The sequence below is a fragment of the Hyposmocoma kahamanoa genome, unplaced genomic scaffold, assembly GCF_003589595.1.
Source record: "Hyposmocoma kahamanoa isolate Upper Pololo Valley unplaced genomic scaffold, ASM358959v1 86, whole genome shotgun sequence".
NCBI lineage: Eukaryota > Metazoa > Arthropoda > Insecta > Lepidoptera > Cosmopterigidae > Hyposmocoma > Hyposmocoma kahamanoa.
The window spans coordinates 9,399,367-9,414,699 of NW_020654289.1; the positions used below are offsets into that span (position 1 = coordinate 9,399,367).

A 15,333-nucleotide genomic window follows, 5' to 3' on the forward strand; every position below is an offset into this window, starting at 1 on the left:
TTCGTACAGATGAGTAGATATAGTAAGTAGAAGGTACTAAGTTTCCATTAGTTAAGATTTATAGTTAGACTTATTTTATCACAAAAAGAGATATTCATTATTAAATAAATAAATAGTACATTATTGTATAGGCTGGGAAGTAAGGGATTGCTGGATGAGTATAAGTTACAGCTGAGACCTGTATTATCTGCCTTATATTAGTACGAGTCATGCAAAACCCGTCGAGGCATGTATGGTGCTTTTCTCAAACAATGCGAGGAAATAATAAAAGACTGAAGAAATGATGTATAACAGAAAAAGTAAACAAATATTAATTAATATTAAAAGTAATATGTATTTGACATTTTACAATCCATTAGGTACTGTATTTTCTTTATCGCTCTTCTCACTAGAACTCTATAATACTAAAGCACTTGAGATTATTTTACCGTTTTTTTTTAAAGTAAACGGTACAGGTAGCTATACAGGGCAATTGGCTGTATGAGTTTTTCTTTTGCCTGTTTACATAGTTAATGTTTACTAAAGTAGATAGATTTAAAAGTTGAAAAGGGAAGAAGTCGCACGGTCCATAAATGACAAACTTCTCGTGTTAGTTTTTTGAAAGTAATGCAAACGTTTCCGAGCATGTTTGAGAAATAAATATTGGACAATATCACATACGTTGCCCTGATCCAAAACTAAGTAACTAAAGCACTTGTGCTATGTAAATCGGAAACAAACACTGTACCACAAATACCCAGACTCGAGACAATATAGAAAATTTAGTATTCTACATTGTCCCGGCCGGGAATCTGAGAGAACCTGAGAGATGGCGACACCATGAAAACCGGTTTGCAAACCCCTCGACCACAGAGGTCGTCGATCTATCATTAATATGTTTTAATTAGTATTATAGCGTAATTAAAACAGATTAATGATAATTATACTGAATGATTGTGTTGCACTATTTCCATTATGGCTCTTTTGGGGAGGATCTGTCTGATCCGCAGAATGTTCTCTGAATCTCATGAAATCTGAATGAATGTGTGAATGAAAAGTTCAGTGAACTTTTGACTCTAGTGCCGCTACGAGTGAGAGAACCTAAAACTCGATTTACTTTGGTTGAATTTGTGAGATCTGATTGTAAATTTGTCTACAGTTTACTATGGTGCTACTATTACTTGCGACTTAAATAACACCCGAGCTTTTGTACAATACAATAATTTATTGTACACACAGTTGTTACAACTAGTTTTAAGCACTCTTTACTCTTAAATGTAGGAAACCTAATCCCTAGCGACGACGAATGCCGAAAGTCAGTACAAAGAAGTATAACAAAAAACACATAGGAGAATTTCGACGACTCGGTAACTGGACCCGTGGCTCAGATGGTTAGAGCAATGCTACGGTGCCGCATGGTCGTGAGTTTAAGTTCCACCGGGTCGACGACGTTTTTCTGTGTGTTCGATCTTTGTATTCATAATCATAACAAAACTAGCGGAGTTATTTATCAAAAAAATCTCAATAAAACGTGGTTAGATTCTATAAAAATTATGTTTATCTATTCAAACAGCAAATTTACCTACTAATACAGTTCTTGTGCTATAACTTAATATAGATTTTTATATTACATAATTATATAAGTGTGTACTGTTATTAAGTACTAGCACGTGCCCGCGACTTCGTCTGCGTAGAATAAATACTTTGAGTAGCCTATTGTACTACTAGCATTAGCATTAACATTTTAGTAGCAGTAGAGCTCCTTGTGAAAGAGTTCGTCCAGGTTAGTACTTGCCACCTTACTAATCGCTACCGCCAAGCACTAAGGTTAAGGTTAACTTGTCTCAGGGTGACGGGCGCAGTGACAATGCCCCTTAGATCTTTGCGATTTAAAGCTCGTGAGTGGCACTGCAACTGTTATCGACAGGCGTGTAGCTTAACCATCAGGCGCACGACTTGTTCGTCCCGTCACTTGATATTGTATAAAAAATACTAATTTAATTGGTTCTCCATACAAGCTTTCATCCCCTTTAAGATTTATTTTTGTGACAAAAAGTAGCCGTATGTCCTTCACGTAAGCCCCATTCATCTCTATATAAAAATTCACCCAAAATTGGTTCAGCGTTTTAGGCGTGAAAACTTAACACACAGAGTTACTTTCGTATTTATAATATTAGTTTGGATTTCTTACGACCAGATCCAACTTCTGACAAAGAAAAATATAGTCTAAAAATATAAAACACAATGACAACAATGACACAGACATTGTATCATTGTGTGACCAAGTTCGCCCAAGTTTGAAGCAGCTAATAAAACTCAGGGGCGGCGTTGGCTTTCTAATGTTGATGAGCGGGAGATTGCCTTAGTAGTCTTTTATTTGGGGTTTTTCGTCGCCCGTAGCTTTTAGTATAATGTCGCCTCCAATAAAGCATGGTAGTAAGAGTTAGTTTTCAGGACCCTATTTAATAGGGGTGGGAATACTTGGGACTTATTACTAAAAAATTACATAATTAACAGGTTGTCGTATATGCCTTGGTCGATAATGGTGACCAACGAGAAAGTAATGAGCAAATTGTCAGGTCATTTGGGATGAATAAACTAAAATCATGCCGTAATGAATATTTCGTATAATGGACGGAATACATTGAAATTTAATAACCAGCAGTGCAATAAGAAAATAATTTCCTCGGCTAAATTTGGAACCTCGTAACTCAGTTTTTGGACGAAATCACTTTTTTACTGTTGAAGCGCAATATCCGGCAATCAAATCATATTTTTTTTTATAATATCAAGTGATGAGACGAACAAGTCGTACGGCTCACTAGCCCTTTAAATTGCAAAGATCTGAGGCGCACTGCCGCTGCGCCCGTCACCCGGAGACATAAGTTGACAAATCCCATGTGCCTGTCATTTCATCAGCACTCTTACCCTTCAAAACCGGAACACAGTAGTGCTGACATTACTGTTTGGCGGCAGAAATAGATAAGGTGGCATTACTTCCCTGGACGAACTCATTTACTAGGAGCTCTACTACTAGTAATACTACTAAATAATTTGAAAACTTGTAGTTTTAAAATAAAGGCATAATCATATCATAGATAGTCATATAATTATTTCTAGTTATTCTAATTCTTGTGCCTACTCAAAGGTTCACTTTAAGGAAGTTACGATGTTTACGAATTTAGCCGACGATTTATATAAATTTTTCAAGCCGGTTTATGAAACTTCATAAAAAGAAGATTTTACGAGAAGGCAAACCGCAAAAATTTAAATTTTGTGTTATCAAAATGATTTCGTTTCGTTCGGTGTACGTAATGTAAAAAATTAAACATACAGGACCATTTCGGTGGAGTTTGTAATAAACCCTTTTAAAAACCCGTAATAGCCCTCATAGCTTTATCACGAACAATGTGAATGTGTGTAAGAAATTTTAATTAGATTCAAAACAAATATGGCCAAGCGTAAATTGGGTCGAGCGACAAAAGACAAGGGTCAACTACGTAATGCAGATGAGAAATGTGACTTTGAGGGATCTATGTATACGTAGAACCTTTTGCTGTCACTTTGTTTCGCGACTAGATTAATGTAGTACGTTGTTTTGCTACTCTACAGATTAGGGCGCTAGGTTGATGAAGATACGTTGTAAAATATAATTAAACTCTTTGGCTAATTCTTCATTTCATCTCGAAATTACCGATTCTAGCTTTAGTTCCAGATAATCAAATTCCCTGGTCTCATTAAACTTGAACGCTAATTTTACAGGCAGTGGTTTTTACCTCTGCCTGTAAAATTAGTTTTACGTTTTACGAACGCGTTTTACGTACTTACTGTGCTAACCACAGATCTAAGAAAAAGCTTAACATTATTGGAAACTTTTTCCTTGGATCGTAATAGAGTCTAAACAGCCAATAGGATGCTTAACCAATTTTTCCACAAAAATCTGCTTTAAACCGGTGAGCCTGATAGAGCTGCGGCTCCCTTAGCAATAGACCCCAAGTTTATTAGTTTAGGACCCTATTACGTCGCCGTATAAGCACAAAGGGGTTTAATAAAACCTCATTCGGTTCTCCGATTTTTTGCTCCCTAAAGGATAACTATGTTTGTTTTGTGTAACGACGGTGTTTGCCCAGCTGAATGCATACGTAACGAGTGTCGAACAAAACAATATGGGGAACAATATTTGTTCAGCAAGAAATGATTTTTATTGATGTCTGTTGCTTGACATTTTCTGAAAAATTACATGCGATCCGTTCTGCTATTTTGTTCAAACTTACTGTGGTTACGAAGTGAATTACGAATAATAATGATAATAAATAAAATAAATATGAATAATATTAGTGTGAATTACGAAGCGTATTGTATTACATTGAAATTTAATTATCTTGACAGTCACACTGTTTTAGCTACAGATCATCTATCAAGATGGAAAAGTTATAGTCATTAATTTAATTATATTTAATAATGTAGTTTCAATCATCCAAAAGCCTAGGGAAATAGTAGTTATTTCTAGTCATTTCAAGGACCAACAGGTAATCTATACGATTGACAATAATTTGGTCACTGACGATCGTGTAATACCAAAAATTGCTAACAAAATTTTCCTCTGTTTGAACGAAGATAAACTAGAAGAACAATAAAAGTGGACCAAGTCGAGAAAACGTGGGATTTAATCAAATTACACCGGGACGGAGACAAACACCGGCCGCTTGCTCCCTGGCCGTTCGTTCATATGCTAGCCGCGACCGTCTAATAAAACATGTGTGACATTGTCCTCCTGTGCCCCGCAACCCTGCCTCTGTCCCAACATTTTTACTTGCCACTGCTAATGAAATTAGAGCACTAGCACAGCTCCACCTCCAGCTTAGACAACACAATTTGCAACTTTGAGTTGTAAATTTAGCGCGCAACAATTTAGTACGCGTAGTGTTATATTTTTCATTTCCTAAGCTTGATTAATGCTTATAAACACATTTAAAACTCAAAAGTATTAAGATCCAAAGGGACTTCTTTGTAACACCATTCTTTTATAATGAAAACCGTGTCATAATATGGTTGAAAACCTAACTTTTTTCAACGCGACCAAAGATATATCGTTATTCAGCAATCATCCAAATAATACTGCCACAAAATTTACTTTGCGGTCGCTCACAAACATAATCGAAAAGATAAAAGGTATACGAGTGAGGTATGGTGTAAAAAGACCGCCACCTTTACGGGAGACCTTTTAGTTTTACATTTTTACGATGCGGAAATTACATCGTTTTGCTGGCGCGACCTCGACACTTGAAAAACTGAAAAAGCAATGTAACTTGGACCTCCCTCGGGGCCTTTCTCATGGTAATACGGGCTGGTGCTATTTTCCTCCCTGGCTGTCTGTTGCGTTCCAACAACTGTGAAATTGCACCTCCTAACGCAACCCCATCTTGTTTAGACGAACAAAGAATTGCGTCTCTCCATTTGGTGCTGTCTTGATATTTTATATTGTCCCTACTACGTTTTAATGCATGATACATATAGTGTTGGAGTTGTCTGTTCACTTAATTAAAGCCTTAGGTGATCAGAAAGGCTGGCAGAGCACTTTTTTGTATGTGTGTTACGCGATAACCCTAACGATTTGTGATGCAATTTTGATGATTCCTTAAGTAGTGGTGGTGCCATTTAAATTTGATGAAAATATTCCACTTCTAAGAGTGACAAACTAGGGCATGAATCCGGTTTTGAGCACTTTCCGGTAACTGATTTCAATAAAACTTGGCAAATAGATGTAATTCCACTAACTTTTGAGGACTTTTTTCAGTGCACTGTACTGAGATTATTTCTTTTCACGTTAAACATTTAGTATGATATGACATAGATACATATATTTCACGCTCTTTTTCATCGGTGAAGGCAGAGGCAACAGCCTTCCTCTTGGGAAGGCCCTGACACACATCATTCGCCTCATCAACATGCAAAAGTGCTTTCAGACATGTTAGTCGGTAAAGGGTACTCTTGACCTGGCCTTTTTTAAATTGTCGTCATTTTTTTATATAATTAAACAAAACTAATTGTACTTATCGACTTCTTAGGTTATCGCGATGGTTACACATAGGAAATGAAACTATTTTTCTGGATTTAAATCGCGTATATTTGTATAGACCACCTCAGTCAACCGAAAAATAGTTTCATTTCCTATAATTGTACGTATTTTGATCTCCATCTCACCTGATGGAAAGTGACGATGAGGTCGACGATGTACACCTAAATAATGCCTATTCATTCTCGCCTTGAAAAGGTCCAGGTAGGAAATTCCACTCTTTAGCCGTCATTTAATTTGGTCATGGTAAGTTCGTCTTGGTCGGCTCTTACAATTTACCCACTCACACTCGCTTTATAAATCTGTTTTGTCAATCTTCCTTCATTCATTTTCTCTACATGTCCGAACCATCTAAGCATCCCTTTCTGTACCTTTGCCACTATGTATGTTCTTTATTTGCTTTTATTTTTTCGCGTTGACATTTATTCTGACTAACAAAATTTATATTAATGTATTCCAGTCGAGACATATGTGAATTTATCTTTCTGTAAATATAAATCACTTATGTATTAACGTTTTACGAGTTTAGTATTTCTGTACCTCCCTCTACCACGAGTTCTCAATCTCGATGGTCACTTGCGATCGCGTAAAATGTTTATATATAAATTTTTAGTATGTCTTGTGAAAATTGACAAATACATTACGCGGTCGCTAGCAATTATTTAAACTATGAACTCATGGTAGAGGGTACCGATGAACAGTTATAGGAAGTCTTATTTATTACGTCCTTAATTCTGTCTAGCACAGAAAGCATTTGGCAACAGCAGGATATTTTCTCAAAATTTCTGTCATTTTCTCAAACAACATAAAATAGATCAGATTGTGTGAACAGACGCCAGGTGGTATACCGTAATAAATAAGAATTATTGAGATAAATACATATATTTTTACAAATAATGTTTCTAATATACCGTATGTGGCAGGTCGCGTTATCTGAAATACAATTAGATACGAAGCCAAGACAGCACATTTTATCTAGACTGAGCATTTTCTCAGTAAAAAATGTAATGTAATGAAATTAAAAATTACATAAAATATTTTTATTTCGATTTAGTGGTTTATTTCTCCTTTTCTACTACTACTTTCATTGTCCTTGTTATCGATATTGATCCTTCTTGTATTTACAGTGTTTCTTTAATCGTGTATGTTACGCGATTACTCCGACATTTGTAAACCGTTTTCGATGATTTTTGTTGGAAAGGGGGTACCTCAGTAGTTTTCCCATTCAAATTTGAAGAAAATATTCAGTATTTATTCAATTCATATTTAATATATGACATATATACACACAGTTTATATACATATAGAGTGAGTGACGGTTTCATACCATGATGCCAGTTTTTTCTTTTTTTAAAGCGGCTTTACGCTACATGGCTTACGGGAACTCCAGTCAATAGTGACATTCATTTCGTGATAATCAATAAAAGTTTAAAATGTATAATGAGTACACAGTTATTATGATGATTGCGATGGTGGCGGCTCGGTTCTCCTTCTCCGCAAAGTCCTCGGTTCGAAACATGTTGGGGGTATATACTTATGATTATAATTTCTAAGTTAGATACATTTGTGAATGTTTAGTAGCGATATCTCTTACGAACGGTAAAGAAAACATCGTGATAACACCTGCTTTTTAATGATGCTTGACAACCCTAGCAAGGGCTGTAAAGTCTCCGATGGCAGACTTATCTATAGTATAAACCTTTAATTTAGAGAAGAGCTGTGATTTCGCAGAGAATGACGTCACTTACTAGGACAAATATAATTTAATTTATTCAATTTGGTCGATTTATACCAATAGTTTATTTCTCTTCTAGGTACGGTGGGTACAACAACAGCGCGAGCGGCAGAGAGTGAAGCGAGACTACAGTCCGTACGACAGTACTTTGTGGTCCCAGATAAATAGAAGACTGCCGTCACATCGCACGCATCATCGCGCGCTTGCTTCGGCGCCGTTCTACCCTGATCCCTTATATAAGGAACAATGGTACTTGGTTAGTATCGACATTTTATTTTTGATTATAGTAGTAGTAACTCTACCAAGCAGAAAGCAAAGAAGGTGTATAAAGATTTAAGACTAAAGAATTAAAACATTTTATTATAATTTTGTACAATTTTGTGTCGATTAACAAATTCTTCGCCAACAATTTATTATTTTGTCTGAACAGAACGGAGGTGCTAAAGATGGCTTAGACATGAATGTAGCTCCTGCCTGGCAAAAGGGATATACTGGCAAAGGCGTTGTGGTATCAATCCTCGATGACGGTATCCAAACAAACCACCCCGATCTTGCACAAAATTACGTGAGTACTGTATCGAGTTCTTAGGTTTTCGCGATTGTTACACGTAGGAAATGAAACTATTTTACCGGATTTAAATCGCGTATATTTGTTTTCCCATGGGACCATGGGACCTGTAAAGGGCCCGAAACGTCGGTTTGTTTGAAAAAACAAATATACGCGATTTAAATCCGGAACAATAGTTTCATTTCCTATACGTGAGTACTCTTTGTCGAAATTGTATTAAATTAAAATCTTTTATATCGCTTTCTCTACGTACAGTCGAAATAATTAATATTAGCATTATCTTACACGTTATCATCGTAAATTACATTTGCAAGGACTGGAAAGAGAGTGAAATGACCATATTTTATCGATGATATCATTAAATGTATCAATTTATTCGAGCAAGTAACTTATTTTTTGCTCCCTTGATTCTCGTTAGCAGAAGTAGTATATAGATAAGTCGTTAATAATGAAATGATTCTTACAAAGAAGTGGAACTTTTACATGAATGATCTAATGAATTGTACAAGTTAGAAACAAATCTTAATTTAGGAACTTATGTTTCTATATTATCACGTAAGTAAGAGGAGGTAGTCTTTATTTTCCTTTATTATTCTTAGGACCCCAATGCGTCAACGGACATAAATGGTAACGACGAAGATCCAATGCCTCAAGACAATGGAGATAATAAGCATGGTACAAGATGCGCAGGAGAAGTAGCAGCAGTTGCTTATAACCAATACTGTGGTGTTGGTATAGCTTACAATGCCAGTATAGGTGGAGTTAGAATGTTAGATGGTGTGGTCAACGACGCTGTCGAAGCTCGAGCCTTAGGTCTCAATCCTGATCATATAGATATCTATAGTGCGTCTTGGGGACCAGAAGACGACGGTAAAACTGTTGATGGGCCAGGACCATTGGCTAGACGGTGAGGATGATAATGATATCTGTGTAAATTTCTAAATTCATGCATCATTCATTTCTAAAATCATTCTTCAATCATGTTACATAAGCTGTACTTACTTGATTTTTATTCCACAGAGCATTTATCTACGGAGTAACCAGTGGACGTCGAGGTAAAGGCTCAATATTCGTTTGGGCTTCCGGAAACGGTGGCCGGCATACTGATTCTTGTAATTGTGATGGTTATACGAACAGTATATTCACACTTTCGATATCTAGTGCCACACAAGGAGGGTACAAGCCCTGGTATTTAGAAGAGTGCTCTTCAACTTTAACTACTACATACAGTTCTGGAACTCCAGGACATGATAAAAGTGTAGCTACTGTTGACATGGATGGACGATTAAGATCTGATCATATTTGTACTGTAGAACATACTGGAACGTCGGCATCTGCTCCTCTTGCTGCTGGCATTTGTGCTTTGGCGTTGGAAGCCAATCCTGATTTAACATGGAGAGACATGCAATATCTTGTAGTTTTAACATCGCGACCACAACCGCTGGAGAAAGAAAATGGTTGGGTCATAAATGGGGTGAAAAGAAAAGTCAGCCATAAGTTCGGCTATGGTTTGATGGATGCTGCCGAGATGGTAAATTTAGCTGAACAGTGGGTATCGGTCCCACCTCAACATATTTGTAAGTCGCAAGAAATAAATGAAGATAAGCCTATAGAGCCATCATTCGCATATAATTTAGCCGTTCACATGGACGTTAATGGTTGTAGTGGAACGGTTAATGAAGTTCGGTACCTCGAACATGTTCAGTGTAAGATATCATTAAGGTTTTTCCCTCGCGGTAACTTACGTATATTATTAACATCCCCCATGGGGACGACTTCTACGCTTCTATTCGAGAGGCCACGCGACGTCGTCAGTTCAAATTTCGATGATTGGCCTTTCCTCAGTGTTCATTTTTGGGGAGAACACGCCGAAGGCAGATGGACACTACAAATTGTAAATGGAGGTAATAGACACGTAAATCAACCAGGAATACTCAAAAAATGGCAGTTAATATTTTACGGTACTTCTATCGATCCCGTGAGATTAAGATCAAAGAGACCATCGCCAGTGGCTCCTCCCTACGCGTTCCCAACTGCCGCGGATGGCTATGAAACTATCGGTGATTCTTTTTACAACACTGACGCGTTTGCCAATTACCAGAATTACCCGAGTCTCTTTGCCGCTGGGTCCGATCCGGAAAAAGCGGTAGCTAGTCTCGATGGACATAACGTCCCTTCACCGCATGGGGAAAATGTCCTTGCTGATAGTAATGACAAGCGCGTCTTGCACGAATGTGACCCTGAATGCGATACTCAAGGATGTTACGGAAAAGGACCGACTCAGTGTATTGCCTGCAAACATTATCGTTTAGACGATGCCTGTGTTTCTCGATGCCCTCCAAGAAGTTACGCAAACCAAGGCGGGGTTTGCTGGCCGTGTCATGAGTCTTGTGAAACTTGCGTTGGCCCAGGACAAGATTCATGTCTTACATGTGCTCCAGCTCATTTGCTCGTAGCAGATCTAGCGGTATGCTTACAACAATGCCCCGATGGTTACTGGGAAGACACCCAAGCTGCAGTTTGTCGACCGTGTGCTTCTCATTGTGCTACTTGTTCGGAACGATCAGACGTTTGTACTTCTTGTGAACATCATTTGCTGCTTCACGAGGGTGTTTGTATGCCGACTTGCCCACCTGGATATTTCGAGACAGAAGAATACATGTGTGCTAAGTGCCATGCGTCATGTGATACTTGTGAAGGCAGTGGAGAAGCTCAGTGTGTGACTTGTCATCCGACGACATACGCGTTAGAAGGACGTTGTATAGCGACTTGCCCTGCTGGGTATTACGTAGACAAGAAAAGGAAAGAGTGTATGAAGTAAGTTTACGACTCTTATGTGTTAGTTTGTTATTATTAACGACTTGAATAACTTATCTTTTTGTTTCATCAGGTGTCCCATCGGTTGTGATACATGCACGAGTGCTTTTTGCTTGACTTGTGGCCCTAATTGGGAAATCAACAAAAAAGGCAAATGTGTTCCATCGGGATCCGAACGGTGTTCGTCGAAGGAGTACGTTTTCGACCAGCGCTGCCATCGGTGCAATGACGCTTGTGATTCTTGCTTTGGTCAAGACAACAGCCATTGTCTCACTTGCCCGTCGCCAAATCTCTTACAAGATAACCAGTAAGCAGATTTTCTTTTCTGTGTCATCGATTTGTTGTTTTATCATATTTTTGTAATAACAAATTGGTAATCTGCCTATAACGAATTCCGAAAGTGTTGTAAAGCACTTTCATCGTAAAACGGACTACACTATGAAGACATAAACGAAGCCGTAAAATTAAAATGCGTCGGTTCAGGAACGAGGCTTCAGGATCGTTTATAATTATATTTAATTTTTAATTTGTTAGAGCTTTATTTAAATACTTCTGCTGTACTTTGGATAAATATTAAAATGTTGAAAATGTGCCTATCTAATTTGAAAATACGTAGTGATTCGAGAGATTTCCTTCAGTTCTATACAAACTTGATTAGCAAGTTATTAATTTCTATGGATTTTTACATGTATAATAAGATGTTTTTATTAGTGAGAAATGACTATATCAACTCGTTTATTTTATTTAATGTTTCAAGTATCTAAAATTGTCAAACGTTTGTACTAGGTGCGTATCAGAGTGCGGCCGAGGTTATTATTCCGAAGCAGGCCGATGCGCTCGCTGCGTTCACGGTTGCGCGGAGTGTGTGTCGCGGCTAAACTGCACCGCGTGCGCAGGTTCCTTGCGCTTGCAGTCTGGATCTTGCAGGACGTCTTGTGCTAATGGGTAAGTCGTTATTGCAAGCTTATTCAACTTGACCGTTCATCGTGAAGCTAGAAAACTAATATAATAAGTTATTTGTTATGCAAGGCTGCAAAGTTGTTGTTTGACGCGAGTGCTTGTATTGAAACCTGAGCAAGCGAAGGATACTAAGATTAAAATAAAATAGAATCCTGAACGTAGCGAGGGTTTCAAGACACGAGACGCAAAGCAACTTGCTGTCGAGCGAAACACAACTTTTCACCTTACCATAGCGAGGAAAATGGTAGATGAAAGAAAAACAGTTGAGCTATGAGAAATCAGCTTTAAACAAAATTAGTTATCGTTGTCAGTTTAATGTCAACAATAATAAGAATAAAATATACAAACGGATTTATATTACATAAATAATGTACGACAAATCGCGTAGTTGAACGTGTCATTATGTTTTTATTTCATCGAAAGAAAAAGTTAGGTGCACCACAGTCCATCGTCAAGTTCGAATTTCAAAACCTTTTCAACGCTAGCGTGGATAAAACGCTTTTGCGAGCAGATTTCGAATGAGAAATAAAGTCTTTCCCAGCTAGTAAGGTGAAAACGTATATTTAAAATTTAAAATGATAAAGCGACTTCAGTTACAAGCGCACTACGGACAAAAATAAATATATCATATATCGCATAAATTTCAAGAGTCCTTAAGAATTTAGTGAAAGTAAACGAGACTAAAAGAGACGGGTGCACTTGGACCAAACTTCAACTTTGCTTGCAGGGATGGAGATCACGGGTAAATAGCAATATTGCTGTTAACATGTTTAAAGCAAAAGATATCACTTTTTTAAATGCAAGTTTATTTTTACGTCAATTACTTACATGTATCGTTTAAAAGAGTGGCATTTATCTAGCGGCTGAGTTGAATGCATTCCAGTTTGAACAAAGTTTATTTCTGAAATCTTTTGTTGTGTACTGTGCAAGGTGAAACTTTAAAACTTTAATTGCTAACTGTAACTCCATTCCCCAGGTACTATGCAGACCGTGGGACCTGTTCTAAGTGCTATTTGTCGTGCCGCACTTGCATCGGTCCGAGAAGAGACCAGTGCGCCTCGTGTCCTGCAGGGTGGAGGTTGGCGGCGGGCGAGTGCCACCCAGAATGTCCACAAGGTATGTACTGTGGTGCAAGTCAAATAACACAAGTGGGATGTAAGGTACAGTTTATTAACCCGTTAATGTCGTTAATGAACATTACCGTAAAATAAAATATCGGTATATGATAGTCCAGTGTATCCCGTTTCGCTATATTAATCTAAAAACCAACTATGGGATTTATGCGACATCCAAGTGTATTCTATACACATGTCTATCTGTATACACATGTTTAAGATGTGCACTAAGGCAATACTGTGAACACCGACGTATTTGTATTGAGGTGATACAAGGGGGTCTACCACAACCTTTTAAAACAATGTACTTTAAACCTTACATTGACTTTTCGTACCAAGACGCGCTTAAAGCAAGTTTATTTGTAATGTTAAAACTATGATATTTTATTGGCGGCTTAGTGACTATTCATTCACTCACTTCGTACTATGACGCGACTTTAACATTAAAGTAATATTGCTCTTATGTCAAATTTAGCAATCATAAAATAGTTACACGGATGCAATGGAAAAAATATTATTTTCAGTGTTATTGTCTTAATATTGATTTGTAATGATTAAAAGTTAAGTTGAACTTATTTGTTACATAATGTAGCTCTTCAATATTTTGTTTATTTTTTTATTCAATAGTACATAGGAAATAATTTCTCGCTAAATAAAAATACGCGATGTTTATTTCGTAAAATTATGACAGCGACATCTATATGCTTTTGGCGACACTAACAGTTGACACTAGTCTATAATTCCGAATTCACAACGTGACAATCAATATTCAGCTAGTTTTATTTTTTTTTTCATGAAAATGCGGAAAAATAATTAAAAACAACGTAATTTTAATAGATTTTGTTATTACATCCTTTTCTTTTTTTGTCAGTTAAAAATCGTGTAAATGTAAATAATATTAAGTAGGTACTTTATCATTATACTACGATAGGACGATTCTGAACAATCAAAAAACGAAAGAGATGGTATTATACAGTTCATATAGCGTTATTTTTTTGTTATTTTAAAGGAATAGACAATATCCGGAAATCATTCGTTCTTTCCATCGTCGTCATCATCCACAGCCTGATTTCAACCAATGCTAGGCCGAATATTATAGGCCGAAGTTTGTGCCATCTACCATGGTCCGGTGCCAGCCGCATCCATTGACGCCCCGCGACGCGTACTTTCAGTCACTTTAGCAATAATACATTACTTAGTTCATAGGCTTATCATGGTACGAATATGAGTAATATTATAATAAGCTTACTATAAGCTTACATTGAAATAAGATTGTTTTTGAAAGGTTATGGTAGGCCCCAAGACCGTACCGCCTTACCACACAGGACGCATGCACCCGCATGCTTTTTGTACTCCCGCTGAAAGTTTCTAGCAAAAGTGAGTTGTAACCTATTTTTTTCTCTCAGTTTTTAGTAATTAATTATGGCACGACGGCAAACACCTTACTACTGCTATAGCAGATCTATCTATATATGCAAATATTATAGAAGTACGATTATGAATGATCAGCCGTCAGTAATAAAGCGTAATTATTAAAAAATATATATTGACTCAACATAAGCACTACGGTACAAAGAAAATTACCTACTGACATTATGGTGTACAGTACGGTGGTACTTTTTAAGTATAGCTCACGAACGGCTTGAAACTCTATCTGTAGTAGAATATACAAAATTAGTGCTGTTATGAGTGTGAAATAATTAGTTAAGAATGATAATCTGAACGTAAATACGATTAGGGAGTAGAATTAAAGGTAAGTGGATACTGTCAGTACTCTAGCCCCAAAATGTGCACTTACTGGTGTATGATAACTACAGTACTTTAGTGACCTATACAAGTTACATTGCTTCGTCTTGAAAGTTTATTCCATCATATTGCCCGTTGTGGGTCGGGGATTTTACAAGTCTAGAAGAGTTTTATCGACGTTCTACGACAGGCGAGTCACTATGTTCTCCGACAAAATTATGTGCTAACATTGCAACAAGATACTCAAACTCAATTGATGTATAAGTGTCATGGTCTAGATGCGAATCCGTAATCCTACAATTAGGAAATTGCATCAATTTTTGGTCAAATTTGTCTG

The 15,333-nt window shown here is 37.2% G+C and overlaps 1 protein-coding gene across 1 annotated transcript in view; it reads left to right on the forward strand.

The window, feature by feature from the left end:
• Positions 1 to 15,333, forward strand: part of LOC113234898 (furin-like protease 2) — a 331,380-nt gene that overhangs the window by 305,030 nt on the left and 11,017 nt on the right. The window contains exons 4-10 of the mRNA XM_026470420.1: positions 7,870 to 8,046; positions 8,221 to 8,355; positions 8,958 to 9,265; positions 9,379 to 11,175; positions 11,249 to 11,482; positions 11,962 to 12,120; positions 13,112 to 13,290. Of these exons, the coding sequence (XP_026326205.1) occupies positions 7,870 to 8,046; positions 8,221 to 8,355; positions 8,958 to 9,265; positions 9,379 to 11,175; positions 11,249 to 11,482; positions 11,962 to 12,120; positions 13,112 to 13,290 (2,989 nt within the window). The remainder of the gene's footprint in view (positions 1 to 7,869; positions 8,047 to 8,220; positions 8,356 to 8,957; positions 9,266 to 9,378; positions 11,176 to 11,248; positions 11,483 to 11,961; positions 12,121 to 13,111; positions 13,291 to 15,333) is intronic.